Source organism: Haemaphysalis longicornis, unplaced genomic scaffold (assembly GCF_048455015.1).
Source record: "Haemaphysalis longicornis isolate Haplotype H1 unplaced genomic scaffold, Haemaphysalis longicornis Haplotype H1 scaffold_2, whole genome shotgun sequence".
NCBI classification, from domain to species: Eukaryota; Metazoa; Arthropoda; class Arachnida; order Ixodida; family Ixodidae; genus Haemaphysalis; species Haemaphysalis longicornis.
Window position 1 is genome coordinate 133,971,389 of NW_027526295.1, and position 22,458 is coordinate 133,993,846.

The 22,458-nt window shown below is 45.0% G+C and overlaps 2 protein-coding genes across 2 annotated transcripts in view; both read left to right on the forward strand.

Moving 5' to 3' along the window:
* The first annotated feature begins 260 nt into the window (after positions 1 to 260).
* On the forward strand, positions 261 to 14,012 carry LOC144168300 (phosphate-regulating neutral endopeptidase PHEX-like). Its single transcript, XM_077697311.1, has 6 exons — positions 261 to 276; positions 2,637 to 2,675; positions 3,529 to 3,594; positions 8,400 to 8,579; positions 13,332 to 13,531; positions 14,007 to 14,012. The coding sequence occupies exons 1-6, from the start codon at positions 261 to 263 to the stop codon at positions 14,010 to 14,012; spliced, it is 507 nt and encodes a 168-aa protein (XP_077553437.1).
* LOC144167397 (neprilysin-1-like) overlaps positions 13,341 to 22,458 on the forward strand; it is a 69,367-nt gene continuing 60,249 nt past the window's right edge. Inside the window, exons 1-4 of the mRNA XM_077696668.1 lie at positions 13,341 to 13,531; positions 16,394 to 16,561; positions 19,217 to 19,300; positions 22,245 to 22,372. Of these exons, the coding sequence (XP_077552794.1) occupies positions 16,415 to 16,561; positions 19,217 to 19,300; positions 22,245 to 22,372 (359 nt within the window). The 5' untranslated portion in view covers positions 13,341 to 13,531; positions 16,394 to 16,414. The remainder of the gene's footprint in view (positions 13,532 to 16,393; positions 16,562 to 19,216; positions 19,301 to 22,244; positions 22,373 to 22,458) is intronic.

Here is a 22,458-nt window from a genome sequence, read left to right on the forward strand (position 1 = left end):
TTCTTCTTTTATTTTTTTAAAACCAGTAAAACAATATTCTTTTTCGAGATTTAACTAACAATGTCCAACAATAAAAGCTTACGAAACTACAAACTTCGCACGGTCAACTTCGTTTTTAGGTTCGGTGGGAGAGAGGGGTTGGGTCTATTGGGTTGAGTGTTAGAACGCCCAAAGTCCCTCCCGTAGGTTCGTCACTGTGCGCAGTTATGCTAGTAGACAAGTTACTTCCGATTCTGATAATGATTATGGTGCTTCCGATAATGATTATGGTGCTGGGTGAGGGTTTCTACTCTAGAATATGATTTGTGCGCGACCAAGAACACGAATGTACACGTACATACGGGGGTTATGATGCATTATCACAAGGAACGTTATCAGGACAAGGCCTGTGATCATCATTATGTTTACATGGCCATAACGATTACCAGCTTTTCACTATTGTGGTGATATGTGAACTTGTGACAATGGTGCTGGTGTGTATGTTGACTTTCCCTCGTAAGTATGGAAAGATTGCGTCATTCGCCACATGCTAACCAGGGGCTGGGCTCGTGCCGAAACGCTGGTTAGAAATAATTGAAATTGGCCGATTAACGCACTACGATGCACAGAAAGCTGTTAGGCATCAGAATAAACAATGTAGCCGTCAAGGTTATCAAGGAAGCATCGAGAGGCACACCGCTAGATATAACAGTCAAATTAGACACTTCGCTGAAGAAACTTACGGCCGGGCAGAAAGTTTTCAGATGGGGATAGTGTGGGAGACATAAGTGTCAATAATATAATATAATCCTTTTAGCAGCCCCAATGGCTCGCTATTGTGATGAGTCCTCGTGTAGGGGAGTGGGCGTACTTATTGCTGAGAAGGAATCTGTTACGCGTGTTGGGTGATTCCACGAGAGGACGACCATGCGTGTAAACGCGCAATTTTTTGTTTTTTTCCATATTTTGATAATTTATGCGAAAGCCAGAGAATAGCTTACAGCTGTAATCCGTTTTCCTCTGGCGTGCGTACTTCACGACAAAAAAATGTCAAAGGTGGCGTGGGTGACGCCCGATTTTCGGTGGCTGCAGTTTTTTCCAAATTTGGCGCTTTGCGCGCGGAAAGGTTTGCTTTTTCTGAATAAAATTTGTTTCGAAACAAAAACTACACCAAAATGACAAATAGGTCAAGACAAAGTTCGCGTTCTGCCGTGAACAAAACAATTAGAAAAAAATATGGAAATTCTGCCACACGCAAGATTGTCGCTTACTTTGACGCTACCTATCTCAGTCTCTGCAATTAAAACCAACTTGCAAGTGATAGGTAATGTCGACCGGGTATGTGTAAACATATCTGTAAAATATCGCTTGTCTAGAAGAATGTAAATATATGCAAAAAAGATCGGTTGATGTGGCTTTTCCGAAAATGCGTACATTTAAAAATCAAAATAAAAAATACCGCTCTCGATTTTCTTCAAAATATGGGAAACGGGTCTTCTCAAGAGGGCCAACATGCTGCATCATTTTGTTTGTACCGATGTTATGAGCGGCTGAAATAACGCTGCTTTTTGTTTTTTGCTAAAAGAAAAATTACGCCCGCAAAGGGGGGCTTTTTGGCACGTCTTCACCACAGGCGTAGCTTTGCTAGCGCTTATTCAGGGAAACATCCCAAATAAAAATTGATTGAAAATGCGGACGTTTTCTTAGAAGGATGTCAGAGCCTGAAAAGACCCTGGTGTGTCCGCAGAATCTGAACAGACGCTTTTGTTTCAAAGTGAAGCCAGAAAAGCAGCGGCAGTAGCCGAGCACAAGGCACGGAGACGCGTCTCGAACTCGGGATTTCAGCCGCTTGTGAATTCGGTACGAACAAAACGATGCAACATGTTTTTCGGCAGTATTATGGGCCCTCTTGAGGTGTCTCGTTTCCCCAATTTTGAAGAAAATCGAGGGCGGGTTTCATTTATATTTTGATTTTAAATTTGCGCACTTTTATAAAAATCCCAGCAGACAAACTTTTTTGCCGTACCTTTGTGTGTTTTCCTGGACAAGCGATATTTTATAGATATGTTTAACAATATCTGGCCGACAGCTATCTATCTGAAAAGTTGGTCACAATTACAGATGCGGACATACGGGGGCGTCAAAGTAGGCGACAACGTCTTGCCCGATTTCACAAATTTTGTCTAATTTTTTGTTCATGGCTAAACCCAAAATTTGTCTCGACCTTTGTTTAATTTTGGTGTAGTTTTTGTTTTCAAACGAATTTTAGACAGAACAGTTAAACATTTTTTGTGGGCAAAGCCCCAAACTTGGAAAAAACTGCAGCCGCCAGAAATGGTGCGGTACCAACACCATTTTTGCAATTTTTTTCTCGGAAATTGCGCACCCTAGCGGAAAAGGCATTGCAGTTTTAAGCTATTCTCTAGATTGGGCATGCTCGTAAAAATACGAAAAAAAAAAACAAATGCGGATGTACACCCATGTTTGTCCTATCGCGGAATCACCCTCTCCCTAAACACGACAGGATGCAGATAAGAGTATTAGGCTTTGCCGAAGACGACCCTACTCAGGGTACATTGCTACGTCATTTAAAAACGCTTCCCACATTTCGCCACCGTTAAGCTACAGTTGCCGATAACCCCTTTTTTACTTTCCAGCCGTCAAAACCCAGCACGTGAATTCAGAGACACTGCAGAGTAAGTATAAATAATTTGAGTTATGCGCAAGCAATAGTTTAAACCTGCAATTCGCTTTCCTATAGTAAGCATACTCTACGCAGTCCTTAAAGGGACCCTGCAACCCCTTCGATAAACGCTTTTACTTTTTCCTTCGCGTCTGGAAGCACTGCGAAAGCCACAGTTATCGCCAGCACGGAGCGGCACTGCGTGATTTGCTCGTCGCACCAGATACGCCCTCCGTTTCTGCTTTGCTTTTGTGGCTTTATTTTTATAGTTGCTATAGAAAAGTGTTCATTTCTGCAACTGAAATGAACACTGACCAACAGCCGCTGCATGGCCTCAGTGACGTAATTCGGGACGTCGAAGAACGTCAAGAAGGGAAAGACAGAAAAATTTTTTGAGCCAGTTTCCAAGTAATCTGATGAGCATAGAGCATTATTTTTTGTAGAAGTACTTTACGACCCCCTAATTTAAGTACTGCGTGTGTTGGGTGACTACTTCTGCAAGCATTTAAGATTTCAAAAAAAGTGAAAAAAAATGTTGCGGGGTCCCTTTAACGCGCAGCAATAAGCTTCCGTTTCTTTTTTCATTTTTTTTGTGTATTGAGGATTCGGACCTTTTCCATAGACGAATAGGTGTACAGACACCAAGATTACTTCGCGTGTGTTTTTTGCAACTGTATACTGACGCATGATGAACATGGATTTCCTGTCACATCTCTAATTTTCGCCGAGTTGCCTCCCGTCCTTACTTAGTGTTTGAATTGCGTTCCTGCAACTCAAAACCACTCTGTTCTACACTATACGGCACTTTTGCACCCCGCAGCGAGTGAAAACGTTCTTGAATTCACAAGTCTTCTCTTACTTTACAGGTCAAGAGCACCTACCGACACAGGCAAAGGCATTGTCATGCACGTCCAACGCTTGCGTTAGAGAAGGTCAGAACGTTCACTGCGACCTTCACTGCAAGCGCACATTATATAACACCAATTTCCTTTTTTCTGGCTAACGTCTACTGTGTACCACGAAAAGTATGGTGCTGGCAAGCGCAGATTTTGTGCCTCATGCACTCCCCTCGTTACGCGTTAGGAAGCGCTCCGTGACAAACAGCTGCTGGTTAATATTTACTACCCGGGTTACCCCCCTGCTCTCCAGGGTATTGCACACCGGCCGCTTTAGTATTTTCTTTCCATAGGGAACACTCCTTCAGCCATGAGTAACTCAACGAGCCATCTCGTCCATCAAATCGTAATACGTTTGTGGCAACTCATTCATGGCGCTTTAAAATTTGTAAAATGGCAAAAACAACTGATGAGAGGCCTGCATACTATATATTTCTGTAGACACAGCTGCGGCAGTTACATTTCACTCAAAGAGGAGGAATACCTTTTCTAAACAACCGTATCCCCTATTTTTAGATCTTTCTCCCCGAATGGCTGTTCAGAAATCCCTTCTTGGAAACCTTCCTTTGCATCTCATTGATTTGTACGTCAATTCTTGTTTCGTTTGGTGCGTTAGGCAGCGGCACGGAAATCTTTAGGGGTGTGCAGACGCTGAAGGCGTGGTAGGGTGGATCGGCGTCACGTGCTAGCTGCCGCAGAACGATTATACCTGTCCCGCGACCTCATAATATATAAATATCATTTTTCGCCAAGTGCACATGCTTGTAGAAAGAGCCCTTAGAAACAAGAACTACATTGCCAGGTAACAAAACTATTTGTCTAATTTGAATTTCTTTTGAACGAGACTACACACGAAAAAAAGCGACGTAGTCAGTATAACAGGCAACACAGTAACCACAAAAATATGCCGATTATCGAGCATAATGGCGACTGGTTCGTTAACAGACGTTTTGCAAATATTTTCGAATACAGTACATATTTTTTATATCAGGAATATTAGCTTCCTATCTTACTGCGAGCTACAAACTTGAAGTTCGTACTTGGAAAATGAACTGACTATTACGTGAACGAAACATGATACGACTACAGAAATAATTTTGTTATGGGTGCTTTATACTTGCTTACATTTCTTGCGTTTCGCCAAGATTTCCTGCTTCTTCTTTCGGGGTCTAAAATTTTCCGCAAAATGGGCAAGTCCTTTTCAGAACGCCGCCGTGGAAAATTATTACAATCAACATGCCATCGCTCTGCATGTGTCGTGCGGTGCGCAGTATTGCCTGCGCCAGCCGCTCAACCACGACGTCGTGGCTTGCGTACAGCTAAAAGCAGCGCTGACAGATGGTGCATCAAGCAACGAATATTCGGCTCCTCTCGCGCTCTCTAGCGTCTTCACCACCGACAGGAGACGGTGGGATAATTTACGCTTCAAACAAGCGTCTATCGATGGCGCCGTCTTTGGGCGCTGGGTGCTTCTTCATTAGGGAAATATTGAACAGAGTTATCGGCGCGTTAACATTGATGCTTGAATTAAAGTGGCGCTATTAAACAGAAGTAGACGTAGCCCTGAAAGAACAAACTACACGTCTAGGAGGTGGCATTGGTCGGTGGTCACCAATTACAGAACGAGTCCCTGTGACGTCATGAGTAGTGAGCTAGAAAGGATTCTGTGAGCGCCATGGCTTCATTTGTTTTCCGTATTATCTAGGCTCAGTGTTTGACGAACTTGCTGCTAGGTGACTTGGTGCGAACTTTGCGGCATTGTTAAAGCGCTAAAAAATGGACGGGCACAACAAACATTACCGGTAGCCATTGTCCTGTCATCTTTCTTGTGTGCGTCCATTTTTAGGGGTGAAGCCCTTTGGGGACTCGGGCTGTCCGCGTCTCCTGTCGTCTTCGTGTCATGTAGTGTCAATACTAAAACACCGGGACACTTGTTTTTCAACACCTCGCGGTAGAACGCTCCGTGTTTCAAAGACACGAGACGTTTACACCAAAGCTGTATACCTCTACCCGCCTGCTGTTTTATATCCGTGGACAAAAACACCGAGGTGCCGAGAATACACTTATACACTGTATGCTTCGCTCCTCCTCAGGTTTCACGTTAGTGGAGATGGCCTAGTTTATTTTGTGTGTGCTTCAGTCTTGTCAGTGTTTCACGTGTTTGTTACAATTAGCCTTGTTGCAGTTGGATCGGCGCAGTGTTTTAAATAAATCAAATGTTGATTTATGTTTTAATGTCTTAAAATTACCCTTTGAAATGACGAAGAGTAGAGTAGAAGCTGTGCCTAGTAAAGCGGCAAACGGCTTCATAGAAATTAGGACAGGGGAAGCGGACCCCTTCTCACCTCTCCGTCCCTTACTTCGGGTCTATCACCTTTGCCTGGGAAAATCTGTGAACTGGTTCCACTGGTTACTGAGAGGGCGAGCGTAGAGCGCCATTATGCTGGAACTGGCCCCCACTTATCGGTTCCCTGCACGCCCTAGCGCTAAGCTGCAAGAAATATTACGCCAAGAAAATATTTGTAGCCGGTTTTTTGAAGCGGTTCTCTTCCAGGCCTCTTAAAAGTACCCATCGGTCACAACGCAACCATTCTCAATCTTCAATTTTCCTTTAATTTTTTGTTGTGTAGCGGATTCAAAGGCGGTACCCTTTCGTAAATATTTTTGCACTTTTCTGAGCTATATTTAACGCAACACCTTGAAGGAGCCATGCAGACAAAGTGCAAGTTTGTTTTATTCGAAAGATTTCGCGTTTGTACTGTCCCCGGCGCTTGTCCGGAAGCAAACCATGCTGTATTCACTAAGAAATTAATCAATTTAGGTGAAAGTTTTGATTCTCCCGCCAAATCGTCTTTTCGCGACATCTGCAGTGACATCCCAATAACCGCTCTGCAGCCGATTTCGGAGCTTTGTTTATCGTTAGTCAACCTAGATGGCGCCATCTCATACCGCAAAGGGCCGTTTTCTGCCCTTGCTTTGTTTTCGACCGTTTTTGTACCAGGGTTCTTTTTGTTAAGTTAGAAAATAATCGTTTCCTGAAACATGGCGTTCGCTGGACAAATATGCTTGTGTAAGACACCATCGCTTACGACAATCGGCCAGCGTCGTCTGAGACAATCCCAAAGCGTCGCAGTGCTGCGCAGCTAAAACAAGCATATCGCCCGATTTACTAACAGCACTACGTATCGGAACATCTATGTTCACGTGTACATTCGTATCTTCTACTGCTTACCCCACCATTATTACTGCTATAAAAAGAATGTTCCCTTAATTTACGCACAAATAGCTGATTCGGCAAGCATATAAGCCCTGCCTAGTTTGCGTTTTCTTTTGCCGGCATCAGCCAATCGCACAGCTGGGCATATGATATCATAGCTTCTGTTGCGGGAAATGAGCCAGTTGGTCGCATGTTCATTAGCACTTCAGGCGCCCGCCTTGTCGTCGTAGCTCGCTGGCTGGACCCAAGTAGAGCAACAGGGCGTTTCGTTGTAGCGCAGTCGTCGTGGCATACCCCAGAGGCTTCTAACGCCAAACGGTTTACATAGTCATAAGCGTTCGAAAGTCATGAACCTCTGGCGTTTGTTTAGCACAAAGAAAACCACAGGTACATTTGAGGCAAAATACACGTAATAAACCGGCAGTGCCCGCGATCATTTAGTTAGGAACGCTCGTTGGGTTGGTTTTTACGATAGTAAGCGAAAAAAGCGGCAGCGCAAGCAAAAAATGGTGCGTTAGAAATGACGCAGAAAGGCTCCCTGCGCAACAAGAAAATGGCGCGCTCGAAATGCCGCAGAAAGGCTCCAGCCACGCAAGAAAAAAAAAAAAACGCTTTCAAAACGACGCAAAACCGCTCCAGCATACGAAATTAAAGCAAGCACAAAAGGAACCGAACTCTCGCTGGCGCAGTGTCAGGCAAGGGGCGCGCGAGCACTGCGAAGGCGGGAAATTTAAATGGCATGGTATGGTAGCAGTGAGTGGATAACGGCTGTGCGGCCCATTATGACGAATCGCTGCTCTGCACTTCCGACAGCTTTCACATTGAGTGGCACTGGTTTAATTGTTCCTTAATTATATAGCTTATTTGAGCAAAGTTTACGTTAAAAGTGGTGTCTGTATGATTCTAACGAGGCAATATTTCGACTGAACCAAACTTGTTGTTTGTCTGCACGGCCCGTTTAAGCGAATACGCATATTCATTTATAGCTTGCTTTCTAGAGTATGATGCAGTCCGAAGTACACCCACATTTTTGTTGGCTATGACCATTCGAACAGCGTACGCTGTTTGTGCCGTCAAGAGAATATGCGCCTACCCCTAATCCAAGATCGTAGGGATTGCTGAAAGGTTCAGCGACATTAGGCAACAAAAACACTTTTTTCAATTTGGGCGCGGAGAGATACTCAAAATTCTATATCTGAACTGTAAGTTGGGAAACCTTTGACTTTTGGAAGTCACGCTTCTCAGTCTAATGTCGTTTCGTTGCGTTGTATCTTTTTGTGAAAACGTACAAAAGAAAAGCGAACACTCACCATGTATAAAAATATACTAGACGTTTCGCAACCGCTTACAGGTTCCTCGTTCGCAGAGTAAGACAAAATTACTATGATGTGCAGCTTGTCTTACTCAGTGAAAAAAGCAACCCGTATGCGGTTTCGAAACGTCTAGTATGCTTTAATGCATGGTTAGTGTTCGCTTTTCTTTAGTACGTTCTTATGCCAGACCAGACGACATTTCGTGGAACCCTTGCGTATCTTTTCGGGAACATTGTGCTCCATCTGCTTTTAGTGAGCACTACCGTTTACCTGCCTTAACAGCTCTTTTCTCCCTCCGGATGTCCCCACAGCACAGCGCATCGGGCAGTATGTAAACAGGAGTGGCCAGTTGGGCCCCTGCGACGACTTCTACTCGTTCGTGTGCCAGGGATGGCTGCGGGACAACCCCATCATGGCTGGCTTCGCCCGAACGTCGTACAGCCTAGAACTCCGGGAGCGCATAGAGGCCGGCATGATGGGATTCATCGAAGGTATCTATTGCATCCGCTTGAGTACGGCTATCTCGTTTGCTTAGAATAGGGGAGACCTGAGAGACCCCTTAAAGGGGCAATGAGGACAAAATACATGAGAATTTTAACTTAAAGAACTCACCTTCGGTAACGCACTTCACTCCAGCGCTGCCCAGGGAAGAGTTTTCGCACAAGATATTTAAAAACTAAAAATTAGCGCTGAATAACGACGGTGGTGACGCAATACAGAAAGTAATAAATACTGATTGATTGGTTTGTTTCCTCCATGTGAGAACTCAAGTGGTATATATTGAAACGGACCTAGAGGTACAACCACAACCACGCAGTAGTGTATTTTGGTAGGCAGCTAATGGCATGAAAAATTCCCCTGGACGTATTTATAGCTGCGCGTAAAAATGGGTGGTGAATCGACACTGCAACCGTCCGTTTACACTATTATGAAGCTCAGCTGTGGAATGTTTGGGTTGAAATCGGCGCTATTGTCATTTGAACAAGGAATATTTCCAGAAACAAACTTTTATGTTGTCTTTATATGCCTGCGACGTGCAACACTAAACTGAACGAATCTGAATACCGCACCTTGAATTGTTTTGTGGGGCATTTGAGTGACAAGACATCCATGGAAGCTTGCACTCACACGCAAGGCTTGTATGGCGAAGATGTTGTAAGTGAGTATTGGCGGACACATAGTTCAGTTTCAATATCATTGTTTATTTGCATAGTTGAGTCGCTAGTGTTCGCCGTCGTTAGCATCGAAGAGCTTGTTGTCTTCTTCGCGGTGAGTGGTGGATGCAAAGCCTTCTTCAGCATTGTAGTCTTCTACCTGTTCAACTGGCGAAGCTTGCACTAAGGCACGCAAGGCTTGAACCATAGCGAATCTGTAGGATTTTTTTATACGTGAGCACTGAAATTTTTTTCTTTACATGTTCCGTCGTTGGTTTGCACTGTGCTAGTAGTAGTTACCGCCGTATGCATCGATATCATCGTGTTTCCCATGCCAAACATTACATGAGCGGTAGCGCTTGCCGACACCGCTGGACTCTTTGTTTTTCTTTTTTTTTTTTTTGCTAAAACCACTGCGCGAGCCGTGGACTCGGCGGTCGCTGCGAGGCAGGCGCTCGCGAGCACTCGGCATTTTCTCGCTCCTCGTCGTTTTTGACAGTTCTTTTTTTTGTTTGCTTAAGTCACTGCGCGTGCCGGGAACGCTTTGCGGTAACAGCGAAGCACGCGCTCACGTGCGCTTCACATTTTCTTGATATTGTTTTCTGCAACACCGAACTTACGGCTTGTACATCAGCTTCGCTGTTAAAAGTTCCGGCAGCCTGGTACAAAATTAGGATGATGTCCAGCAAATAGGACATTGCGGCTCATTAAGCAAGTGAGGCCGTTGAAACACCCGGCCAAGGTTGCGTTGTGACGCAGTTGGTATAATATGGTTATAGCCGGTGTAGATGTCGTGTAAAGGAATGGTATGCAGTATGGCGGGAAAAGGAGCGATCAGACGGTCCCGGGCAAATTTTCCTGGAAAATACAAATTAAAATACAATACAAATACAATACCATTCCCTGAAAAATACAATACAAATTATGTTACCTTCGGGAGTGGGTCGCAAGCTTGCTATGAACGAGATGTTGTGCAGAGTAATCAAGTAACTGGAGATACTTCAAGATACGGAATTTTTATTTTACCGACTGACATCACATGTAAGCGGCTGAGAAACAAGCGAAACTGCGAAGCTGACAGTGAAACTATCGTGCCCAAGTGGACACTGCAAACAAACAGAAGACTAAAAACTGAAACTGCCTGTTACGTCTATTCGTAGGACCATCTCTGCGAGCCGACGTTCAAGTTAGCACAGGTATTTGTTTGTACTTCGTTTAATCTGCCTCTTCAAAATTAGAAAAAAAACGTTAAAACGTTTGTGCATTGTTTTTGGAATAAACAGAAAAACTCTTAATCACCAGCACAATGGCTGAAATTTGCTTTATGCCCACTTTTCGAGCAAGCCTGCACGGATTGGATCCTGTAAGTCTTGTGACAATTGAAAAGATGCGTTCCGGAAGCGCCTCTTTGCCACAGCGTTGTGTACTGAGCATGGTGGTGCCAAATGTAATGTGGTTTAGGATGATTGGCCACCTACTGGATCTTCCGAGTGTACCGAGTGAATTCTCAGTCGAGCTGAGTGAAGGAAAGTGAAGTGAAGCTGATGAGAGCGTTCTGTATTTAATTGCAGTCTATATTTCACAACAAACATAACAATCTTATTCTGATGTATTAGACAGCATATACAATAATCAGCGTTTTGTAAGCTCCATTAACGAGCGCACGAATTCTCAGGCAAGGCGTTTAGATCCACTTCCTATGTGAACTTCTTTTAGGGCGTGTCAGTAGCTGGATGGTATCAAAGCAATTTGTGTTTCTTCTCCGCGGCAGCTTAAAGAGGCCATGAAGACAAAAACGAAGTTTGGTTCATTCGAATGATTTGGTGTTTTATAGTGCCCCTAGCACTTGTCCGTCAGCAAACGTTGCTTTATTCACTGAGGAAATGAACAATTTTTCCCAAAAGTTTGATTTCCCCGCTGAATAACGTATTTAGTGGAATGCGATGCCGTATCCAGGGCAGGTGCTTACGCGAACGTGAGTACGCTGACCATGGCTGTAGCGAAGACGAAACGCCTTGTTTACCTTCAGTCTTTATAGATAGCGCCACAGTAGCGCTCAGGACACATGTCCGCACTCGCTTTGTTTTTTGAGGGGACTTGTACCAGGGTAATTTTTGTTGCGGTTGATAGTAATCGTTTCGTGAAACATTCGGTAAGCTCGACAAAGAGAGTCACAGAAGACACTATCGCTTATGCCAGTTAGCCAGCGTGACCTCAACGCGCGGGACGGCTCTGCAGCTATATCCAGCATAGTGCGCGCAGTGCACACTGGTGCTTCTACGTTTACCCCTGTGTTCGCAACTCCCATTGTTTACACAGCAATTGTTCCTCGGATAGAAGGATTAAATCTGAGCGCACATTGCTCGTTCTGCAAATTTCTCGTTCTACCATGCCTCACTTTTTTTTACTTGTTCTTGGCTCATCCAATCTAACAGCTGCCGATAATACGTCATAGCTTTTATTGCGGGAAATTGGCTAATGGGTCGAATGTCCATTTTCTTTTTTTTCGAATTATGTGGGTGATATGAGTGAAATTTGTTTTAAAATGTGTTGCAGTCTAACAAGGCAATCTTTCGAATAAACCTGGAGTGCATCTTGTTTTCATTGCCCCTTTAAGCTCAAGTGAAAATGTGTGGCAGCTTGCTTCGTTACATGTGTTGTTGGCAACACTCTGATCACACGTCTTCCTCCGTAGCGTAGTGTCCACCTTCTGAAAAATGGAAGATATTGCCTGCTTCTTTTTTACATTTTACTTATCCCTTTGTACTAAGTCGACCAACATATTTTTCGTATTTGCATCGTACGCAATTTTACGCAGCAGAAGCATCGGGACCAACAGGCCACGACGCTTCCTACAACTCGACAGTCGTGTGGAAGCTGGTCAACTTCGTCCGTGGCTGTGAGCAGACGGGTAACCACATCTTTTTTTGTATGACTAAATTTTCTAAGGAATGGTAGCGAGCTAAAGCGATGGCATACTGCCTGACAGAGACAGGCTGGTGAATGTCACGTGTGCTGGGCAGTAAGGATTTGCCAGATTACCTCGGCGGCCGAACACTAGCCTAGAATTCAAGCGATGACCATATGCCCTCAGCATCTCTTTAATGAACTAGATCCTCAATCAAGCAGCTCTTTTAAGGAGGGCACTCGCCTGACCAAAGGGTGCCTCCTTTGGCGCTTGTCTACTACGTAATTAGGAAGACCTGTCGCATCTCCTGCCACGCCTCCCCTCAATAATGTGCACGTTGTGACAACGTGTCGTCTTGCTGAACCTTTCGCAAGACCAAATTTTCGTCAGTTTTGTAGTTTGTCAGAGAGCCATGCAACTTTGTTTTACAAATATTTTTTTCTCGGCGGCAGACTATTTTGCCTTGATACCAACTTGTTCAGCCTAAGGCCTTTAACCTGAGAGCTTAATTCCAGTTCCTAGATGAACACCTTATGGAAGCCTGGCTAGTGAGCTATGGACAGCACAAACGAGACGTGGGTATCTAGCGAATGTCTCGGCTGGATCGTCCCTGCACCCTTCCAAAGTTCGTGGGTTGTTCGCAGAACACAGAGAAACCTACTGGAGCGTAGAAACTTTCATGCTGGCCATGTAAGAGCAAAAAAACCCGGTTGGTACGTCTTCTGCGAGTTGTCCGCAACACAGACAAGCACTTTCCTCAAATTACCACTAACTGTTTGCAGCTGGGCACATGAAGGTGCTGAATAGGGAGCCCGAAGGCACACCACCTAAACCCACACTCATTTTCAACATTAGTTATAATGGTTTTCTCATTTTTGTTTTAGTTGTATCATGTACCCAACGCTTAATTTTGCTTTTACTGCAGCGAAGCATGCCTTCCTTCAAACCAGCTGGCCACTCCCTTAAAGGCTGTCGGTTTGTTTGAGATTATTACAGCTGGTCTTCATTATTCAATTTTCAGAACCTGAATTATGCACCTCCTTTGATGGATTGCTGCTTTGCCGTTTCCTCGCTTGTTCACCTTGAACTATAAGTTCCTTGTATGAACTTTTGTTGAGTTCTATACTGCTGAAAGATTCACAATCTTTGTTTTTCTGAAACTAATTCTGTTTGGCTGGCAGAAACTATTTCTGACGCGGGAATCCGACCCCTGAAGCGTGTGCTGGCGGACCTGGGCCTTCGCACGTGGCCCAGTGTGCGAGCGTCGGAGCCGGGTGTCGAGGAGGTGGCCGGCCGCGTGACGAGACACCTTGGCGAGTCCACTGTTTTTGCAGTTTCGCACGGACCTGACCTGTCTAACCATTCACGAAACATCATCACGGTAAGTCACCTGTGAAGAACAGGGAACCAGCCTGTCCACAGCAACTCTAATGAGTAGTCCATGCACCAATACTGACCTTTCTAACTAAGCACACTTTGTGTTGTAAGAATCTGAACGCCACTCCTTTGAAAAAAATGCAGCAGTTAAATACTCAATAAATTATTTTGCCCCGCTGCTGGCTATCAACGCTTCGCGTCTTTCTCGTTTGTGCAAAACAATTATGGCCGGACTTTTGCGATTCACAGATGTGTGCCTGAATGTAGCTACTAGCGGAAATTCTTGTGCGCCAAGCATTTACTGTAAGAAACTCCTGAGCAACCACGGCTAAAGCCTAATGTGATACCCAGGGCAGCTGCTTCACTACCACGGCTACGGGCGATGGAAGCACCGTTCAAGTCGTACGAGTACGTTACAGTAGGGCGCAACAATTCGAAATTTGACTGCAAAGGTGCTGGCGCGCTTTGGCCCCTGACAGGTATAGGGGGTTGCTGTGATATAAAAGTGGTTGGTTTATAGAGCCAGAGCTGCCCCCCCTTGCGCTCGCCTGGTCGCCGTTGAATTGTGTATGCAAGAATGCTTTTGACTTGGCAGTACGCTAGTTAAATACAGTGTCGGCGGGAGCATGAGGTGATACGAATGTATATGACAATGCGTGCGCGTGTATACAATTCGTAGCACCACGAATTCCACCGAATAGGCACATTTTTGTAACCTGGTATCTTACGAGTACCGTACGCGTTATCTGTGTGAGAAATGGCAGATTCTATGAACTACGGTGTGAAGAAAACATTGGAAGGTAAATCTATTCAAAGAACACGTCACCCTTTCTCAAAACAGCTCAGGGGGCATCCTCGTACAACGTAGCCTCGAACGTGCCTTCCTGACCGCCGAGTTTCCCACTTTTCCAGCCCTATATTTTGTCCAATACAATTTTCAGAACGACTGAATGCTTCCATTTCAAATTGTTAACTTGTTCGCAACTGATGTATTTTTCATCCACCGCTTATGTAATACTTTCTGCCAGGAGCCATTTAAGGAAATAAAATTGAACTGAACTGAAGTCTCCCCGCCCTATACGTGGATGAGGGCCCATGAGCAGATGCCATTTGTCGTAGGCCAGAGTCTTCGTTGGGGGGATCTCTAGTCGACTAATTTCCGTTCGGAACCACTAGAATCAGTCGGATCTCAGCTGAGGCCAAACACTGCGCCATGCGTGTGATCACAGCCAAGGACTGTTACTGGCGGACCCGCATCCTTCACCTGGATTCGTCACCAATGCACAAAATGCACCATATCGATAGTTGGGGCTACACTTCCCACTCCTACTAACCGGCGTAGTGCGAATGTCTGGAAACGTTGGGCTAAGACAAAGAAAAAACTACACTTGTATTATACATGACATGGCAAAGCGGTAAAATCTAAATGTCAATAGTGTCTGTAGCACACTGAACTTTATTCACGAATGTTAATGGCCTCCGTGGTACCTTTGGATGGGTTGGTCATACACAAGTCATACAGAAGAATGGTTATGACTTGTGGATTCGGAAAGTTATATAGTGCTGCAGCACACCCATTCTTTCTCTCCTGAAAGTGGAAAAGCGTACTGCTTATAGGAAACAAGGGTACGCAGCATTTTGTTCACATCTCGTAATGTCTGAAAGAAACTTCTCGGAGCAGCTAACACGCTGGAAGTCAACTGAACGTTGATTCAGCAAAGCGTACATCAGAGCCGATGCACCTGTTCAGTGTTGTGATAAAATTTGTTAGTCACAAGTGCTAGATAAGACTCATCTGGGTTTCTAGAAATTATTTTCCACGCGAAGTTTTGTACAAATATACTGAAAAAGCTAATTCACAATGTTTATGATAATCGCAGTTTTGCTGTCGGACAAAAATTGTTAGCCCTCATTTTACCCAATGTTTCATTCACATTTTGTGTTCGACATTTTAATGTCACTCCGCATCCACATCAGGCATTTTGTTCCCCAGCATGACTCACCATTGGTAATATTACCGGTAGCTCATCCCAAAGAGCAAGAAGATCTCCCAATACCGGCCCAAATAATTCGCAATTTATATCCAGGCGTCCTGGCTGGCTTCATTGCGAAATGACTTAGTCGACGCTCGCCCTGTCACCGCTATGCACCAGCATGAGATGATTACTAAGGTATTGTAGATGCCGCAATTTAGACCATTATTCTTTCCATGGTGCTTAATAAAATTCAATGAAGTTGCAGGTAACAGCGCACCGTGGGCTCTTTGGGGCAAAGCACGTTACAAATACAGGCACCATATATGGCGCCTGTATATATTTTACCTCGTTTCCTTCATCCACGTCTAGTTTGCGCCAGGTTTTCTTCTTCCTTAAAATATGTACCAGCAAGCTGAGCAACAAGTTTTGTTAAGTGCGGAATTAGTTAATCATATGGCTGTAGTGAACGAAGCGTGAAGAGGACCCCAAGTGACGTCAACGTTTCCTGACTAACTCAGGCTGAAATTATTGTCTATGCTTATAACGCATTTGGGAGCATTTAGCGTTCTATTTTCACACTTATATCACATAGTCCCCTTCTGAATGGACTGGGAGGGATGCCCTCCAATAGCTAACATGGAATTGCAGAACAGGACAAAAATGCTATTACTGGTTCAGACTCCTTTAGTTTTTCAGGCCTTGACGAGAGTTACCCGTGTACTTCAGGTTATTTAAGAGAGGCACTCAAAGCGACCAAATGGTGATGTAAACACGTGCGAGAAAGCACGCGTTTATGTTTGATTTTTATAGTAATACTTGTCATATGATAGGTCTTGACATGGTTCGGGCGGGTACTATAATCCGATAACATTTTCTGTCACGCAACACAGATCGACCAGCCGGTGCTCTCGATGCGCCGTGGTCACCTGTTGGGAAACCCTCGAAACCTAGAGTCGTACCGGACTGTCGTCAGAGCGGCCATGGCTGTTACTAAGCCTCGTGAACAACTGGACGGTATAGCTGGTGACGTCATGAACCTGGTGCATCGAATCGCCCGGGTGAGTAGGACCATTTTTAATCCTTTTTGCGATTGGGAGGTGCCAGGAACCAAGGGTTGTGGCTGCGCCTGCAGAATAGTTATGGTACTTTTAGCGATTATAAAAATTATGACTTGTTAGAAATGCAGGTAATAGTGTTATTGATATTATTTCCGCGGTGGCCGAATTTTGAAGGTGGGGCGTGTGTTTGTGAGCAGACGTTCACGACCAGGGACCGGAGGAGGGGGTGTCTGTTGCAGATCGACGTGAGGCACGCCTTACAAATCCGCCAATTTACAGCATTCCTGTTACAGCTACTGAAATGGGAGGCAGGAATACTTTATTTTCGAGACTTCAAAGTTCTCGTGATAGCTCTGGTGTTTCAGAAAAGTCTGTCTTCCTAACACATTGCTCTTTAAAAACTGAGCACGTCGTTATAACTGTGCTTTTTATAGGTTTGAGCGGCAATGGGCGATGAAGATGTGTACTGCCGAATATAAACAGTCTGTTGAAAGGCTGGAACAAATCGAAGCGCAGCGACTGATTTGTGCAAAAAGCGCTTTCGGCTGCAAGATTCTGTATGCAATGAGCGGGTCTTGCTGTTATTGTTCGGACACAATCATGCCCAGTGGTCCATGCTGGCATGCTCGCGCTCTTCATCGTGGCATTGAAAACAGCGCGTAAGAATAATTGTGGTGTCTCGTGCCAAAAACCCGCAGGGCCTCCTTCCCTTGTCGGAATTCAGGAATAGAGGGAGATTAAAAATTCCTTTTTTTGAGCAGGCACTTGTAGGAGCGGGGCCTTTTCACGGGCAGTCTAGATGTTAGGGCTCTATCATTCATCAGGAGAGGGTCTAGTTGGCGGAAGCTGGACAGCAGTGTCTCCCACTGCGCAGGGAAATAGGGCGCGGGCGATAGTGATAAATCTGTGTTCTAGGCCCACCTTTTGGTTGCACAGGTAACGTTATATTTGCTCGTCGACCACGTTGTGCGGCCAAACACGTGATGACCTATGTGTTGAAACGCTCATTGAAAGAACCACAGCTTGTTTCGCTAATTTCCTGACGATCATGTTGAGCTTATCGGTTTCCGTCTTAGTCAGAACATCGGGATGACCTGAGTAAGAAATCTTGAAAGAACGAAATCCTGGATAAAGCGGGCTGTGTCTTTCTCTTTCATGCCTTCGCGTCTGTTGTAGCTGGAAATGGTGTGTAGCACCATTTATGGTGTTTTTGCAAGCCGCTGTATCAATTATCCATTCTCCGCGACCAATTGCATTTGAAGGCCCGGAATCCGGAGGGTTGTGCAAAGTTTTATGATATCTTTCTTGAGCTTGACTTGGATATGACACTTCTCTAGTTTGCTACTGGGGAGCTTAACTAGACGAAGTTCTGATTTTGTAGAGACCAGATCAACCCGCTGTCTTTCGTATATTAAGCGACGGAATCGGAGACGAGTTGCAGTGTCCTGCAGACACACCAATGCGTCGGTTCTATTCACAGGGGGACATATTCGGCAACAAAAAGTGCTTGAGGTTTCGTGTACTCTCAGGTCACCCAGGGAGATCCAAGAGCGCGATGTACGTGCACCCACTGCCTGTACTTCTACGTTACCACTTTCTTGCCCTGTACCCACGCCCTCTGTAACGCCCTAAGGGCCCTTAGGGTACTCTAATTAATTAATTATTTATTAAATAATTAAATAAATAAACAAACGCGCAGGGTTATTAACGAATTAGGAGCATGTTCAGCTGTAAGCAGATTTGGAGACTTCATATTAGCGTTGTTATATTTTTATGCGCATCCTTTATGGCCAGCGTTCGGTGTATTCTTCATGTCAGCAAACAACAAAAAGTCACCGTTTCGGTGGCGCGACGTGTTCTATAGCGCGATCGATCTGAAAGCGGACGTCCTAGTGTGTGTTGTATGAGCACATTGCCACCACTAATGTCGCACATCGTTCAAAACATTGCTTTGACCCTCAAACATTGTCTTATCACTTGGATATGCATTTTGAATAGACTAGTTATCAATACCCACCATTTCTAAGATCAGTTGAGTCTCAGGTGCGTAGTGAAGGTTTCTCAAATGTTTTTTTCTGTGTGCCACCAACGTCGGCCATGTCATTGTTCTTTCTTGACGCCCACTCTTTGTCGACCTTGCAAGTGCTTAGGGCCCGAGGTACCGCTAGGTCCAAGGTGCAGCGATCCCTTCGTGAAGATAATTTTTTGTTCTCCCTTTTGAATATACTTGCCGTCTCTCGTCATAATTGGGACCCCACGTACAGCCCTAACCCAAACTTCTCTGGACATCAACATTGACACAGTGCAATAGATAAAAAAGTGTTATATCTTAGCTGTGAACGAAAGCCTCTGGTGTCTGCTGATGTACGCTCTTTCCAACAATGGCCGGAGAGGCAGGAACCAACTTTCGGGAGTTTGTTATTACAGCATCAATTACTCCTGTGACGATGGGGTAGCTCGGAGGGGGAAAGCGACAAACCCGGGGTCATCACGGTGCAGCTTTTATTCTGTGTTGAAAACGAAACAAAATACCGGGTAACTAACAATTAACCATGCCGTGCGTGATTTACTCTCATTATTCTCGAATGTTCATCCTGGAACCTCTGCGTCGTAGCTCTTACGTGAGTCGACACATGCGTTTTGGTATCTTTGCAGTCCACGAAGACGATAAAGGAACGAACCAAGATCGGTTCCCACTTCCTGCGGGAAAGACTGGACAGCCTTCAAGCAAAAACGAGGGTAGGTGTACGCACAACCCTATTCCGCATCTGTCTGCGTTGCTTCTCAGTCCCCATGGGTGAACCTGAGCAGCACAATCGTCCCATTCTTCCATCTATTCATTGCGGTAATATGGAGAAAATGTAATGTAGTTCTGACTCATGAGTATACTGTAATCATTTTTTTTCTTTGGTTCAGTCGTGAGTTCAGGTACGTGCCAGATGTACACATTTTCCCTCACTTTCAGTTTCTTTTTGTGCAGCGAGCTGAAATAAACGCAGTGATGACTCCCATCTCATCAATGAGGTCTGGTTTTGCTGCTCACCTTTGCTAACGTATTATTAGCGAGGAGCGATCATAAAAAGTTAGAGCCTGCAATATATAAAACGGTACTTTATTTCTTCTTCACGAAGCACCCCCCCCCCCCGGGGGGGCGGGGGGGTGGGGGGTCTTGTGCAGTGGCTAAGACGTTGTTCGGCTGAAGCAGCATGCGGGCGGGTTCGTTGCCGGCGCGGCCGTCTTCCTGATGGAAGTGACAAATAAAAACGTCAGCCACGTGAATCAAAGTTTTGGCGCGCCTTAAAGATCTCCAGGTAGTCAAAATTATGCCCGCGCGCGCGGTTCACCAATTAGAAAAACGTACTCCACAAAACGTTCACACGGAACGTCCAGCACTACGTACTCGTACTGTCAAAGAAGGAACCAATAACTACCAATTTTCTTAGCGGAGACACGTGATGCGTACGCGCCCACAACTACAGTATGCGGACGTACATGCATCACGCAATCCAATCACCACAGTTTCACCTTGTTCCTTTCACCGTACGTGGTGGCGTAGCGGCTGGTATCAGAAGTAATGTCCAATATCTTGCTTTAAAACTGTGGTGCACTCGTCAATCACGTGACGGAACACCATTTAGGTTGCGGTTTGGTATTCCTTAGTTTGCGGCTGTCTCCTGAAGAACAGTACGTAGAGAACTGATTTGGAATCATTTCGATAATGCGAAATCGCTCGCGGACGTTTGCATTGGTCGAACAATATCACCAATACCAGAAATGTTGAACCAATGCAATTTTATACAATTCAATTTGTTCTCTGCCTTGTTGACACTTTTTAATGATACCCTGCAACGCTTTCTTTACTTTTTCCTTAATACCAAATGATTTCGGAGTTTACTCAATAAATCATTCCAGTACTAAGAATAGGAGGTCACAAATTACCTCAGCCAAAACTACTTGCTCAAGAAAAATGTGCTCTCTTTTGCGGTCTTGGCGTTCTTGCAGCGCTTGTATTACGTCATTACAGCGGTGTAGTGACTATTGGCCGGCTTTATTTCAGTTGCAGCGATAAACACATTGGATGTCCACTTTGAAAAAAACGCCACAAAAGCAAAGCAGAAATGGGAGGCGGATCTGCAGCGGCGAGCAAATCACGCACTGCCGCTCCATGCAAGTGATAACTAGAACTTCCACAGTGCCTTCAGGCGCAGAGGAAAGAGTGAAACCGTTCATCGGAAGTATTGCAGAGTGACTCAGTTTGACGTGCTCCCGTCTTCTTTCTTCTCAAAAGGGTGACAAGTGGTGAACCATGAAGGGCCCGACAACACCTTTCTTAAAAGATTTCACGTTCTATACAATGAAACTTGTCGAGCGGTCCTCTCGCGGCAGAATTTTTATAACAGTCTCTTATGCAACTAGTGCGCCAGTATATTGTCTGTGGAAAGTTTGTGCAATGTGTTGTGTACACTTGGTTCTAAGAAAATTATCCGCCTGTCTTAGGTGCGTCTGAGAGAAAATGTAACCGACAGAAGCACCGTTCGTATTTTTGTAAAAAGCACGTTGTTTGTTTTTACGCTAGCTAACATAAAAGAACAGGATAATAACGATACAAGTTGTGCGCCCTGCCACAACGTTCTGCGCACGCAGCGCAAGCGCGGGAAAATTTATTTCAATTGACAAAATCGCCATTGCAGCCAACACTGTAGGAGCTAAAGGAAAGGGAAAGAGTAGAGAGGTGCGGTGGAAAAAGATAAAATGGTGTTCTGCTTCAGAGGCAGCAGAAAACTGCTAACTTTTGACGATATTCTGCACGGGTAAGCAGATACGCGGCCAATTGTTTCTTTTCGCCTCATATGGCAAATAAGCCAAAGGTCACAGTACGTGCCCGCCTCGTAGACAGACGCTGACTGCTCGTTTATACAGACACTGACAAGGTGACGAATGACCCTTTCGAAAAGGGACAGTGCGGCGTTATACAGCAGAGTGTGGACCAAAACTCTTGAAGAGAGAAACACCCTGCCACTTCCTCCGTTGTGCGGAGATTGAGAAAAATCGAAGCTCCTTTCTTAAGAAAAACACGGTTAGAACGCGAAGCTTTCTTCCATGCAATGATAGATAAGGTCAATGTCCAAAATACAAATTACTTCGACCGAGTCGGAATGTCGCAATAGGATAGACGTCGGCTTCATAATGGGAGGGACCCAGGTTTGATTCCGATCAATGGAAGCGTTTTTTTGAGGCCCTTAATGTGCTTTCTCTTGACATCTCATTATGTAAAACCTGTTGTGTAAGGTTGGCTTTCGTGCAGTGCGTTTTACTCGGGCGTCGATGCCATCAGTGGGGCGTATAAAGCTCCGCTTTAAAAAATGCCTGCACATGTGTGAGTGTTCACAATCAGAGGTTTGTGATTACACCTGCTGCCCAATATTTTCTTTAACAAATTCTTCGAATAAGGAAATTCCGCTCAATCTTGTGCTAATAACGCAAGCTCGTGCGAGCCCTGCTGCGATGGTAGTGGTCCCCTTTAATATCACGCTGAAGCATGAGGATACAAAAACAACATTAGCGCCTCAGCAGCTCAAATCAAAGGGTTTATGAATGAGCTATAAAAGGCGCAACTGAACCAAAATACCCACATCAAAACGTCCACCTTCCAATGACGGCATTGCTCCATGTCTGTCTCCAGTGGCACTGGGCACTCTTCCTCAACACCGTGTTCGACGGCGTGGCCATGGTTCACGACAAAGTGTACATCCGTGTCAAGACGCCTTTCTACATTGGGCACATGTCCAGGATTCTGAACACAATCTCAAGGTGAGCTTTTTTAAGGACGCGAGTCTCTTTTGGGCTACTTGAGCGCGAAAAGTTTGGTCTGTCTGTCGGTGTTCTGTATGTATGTA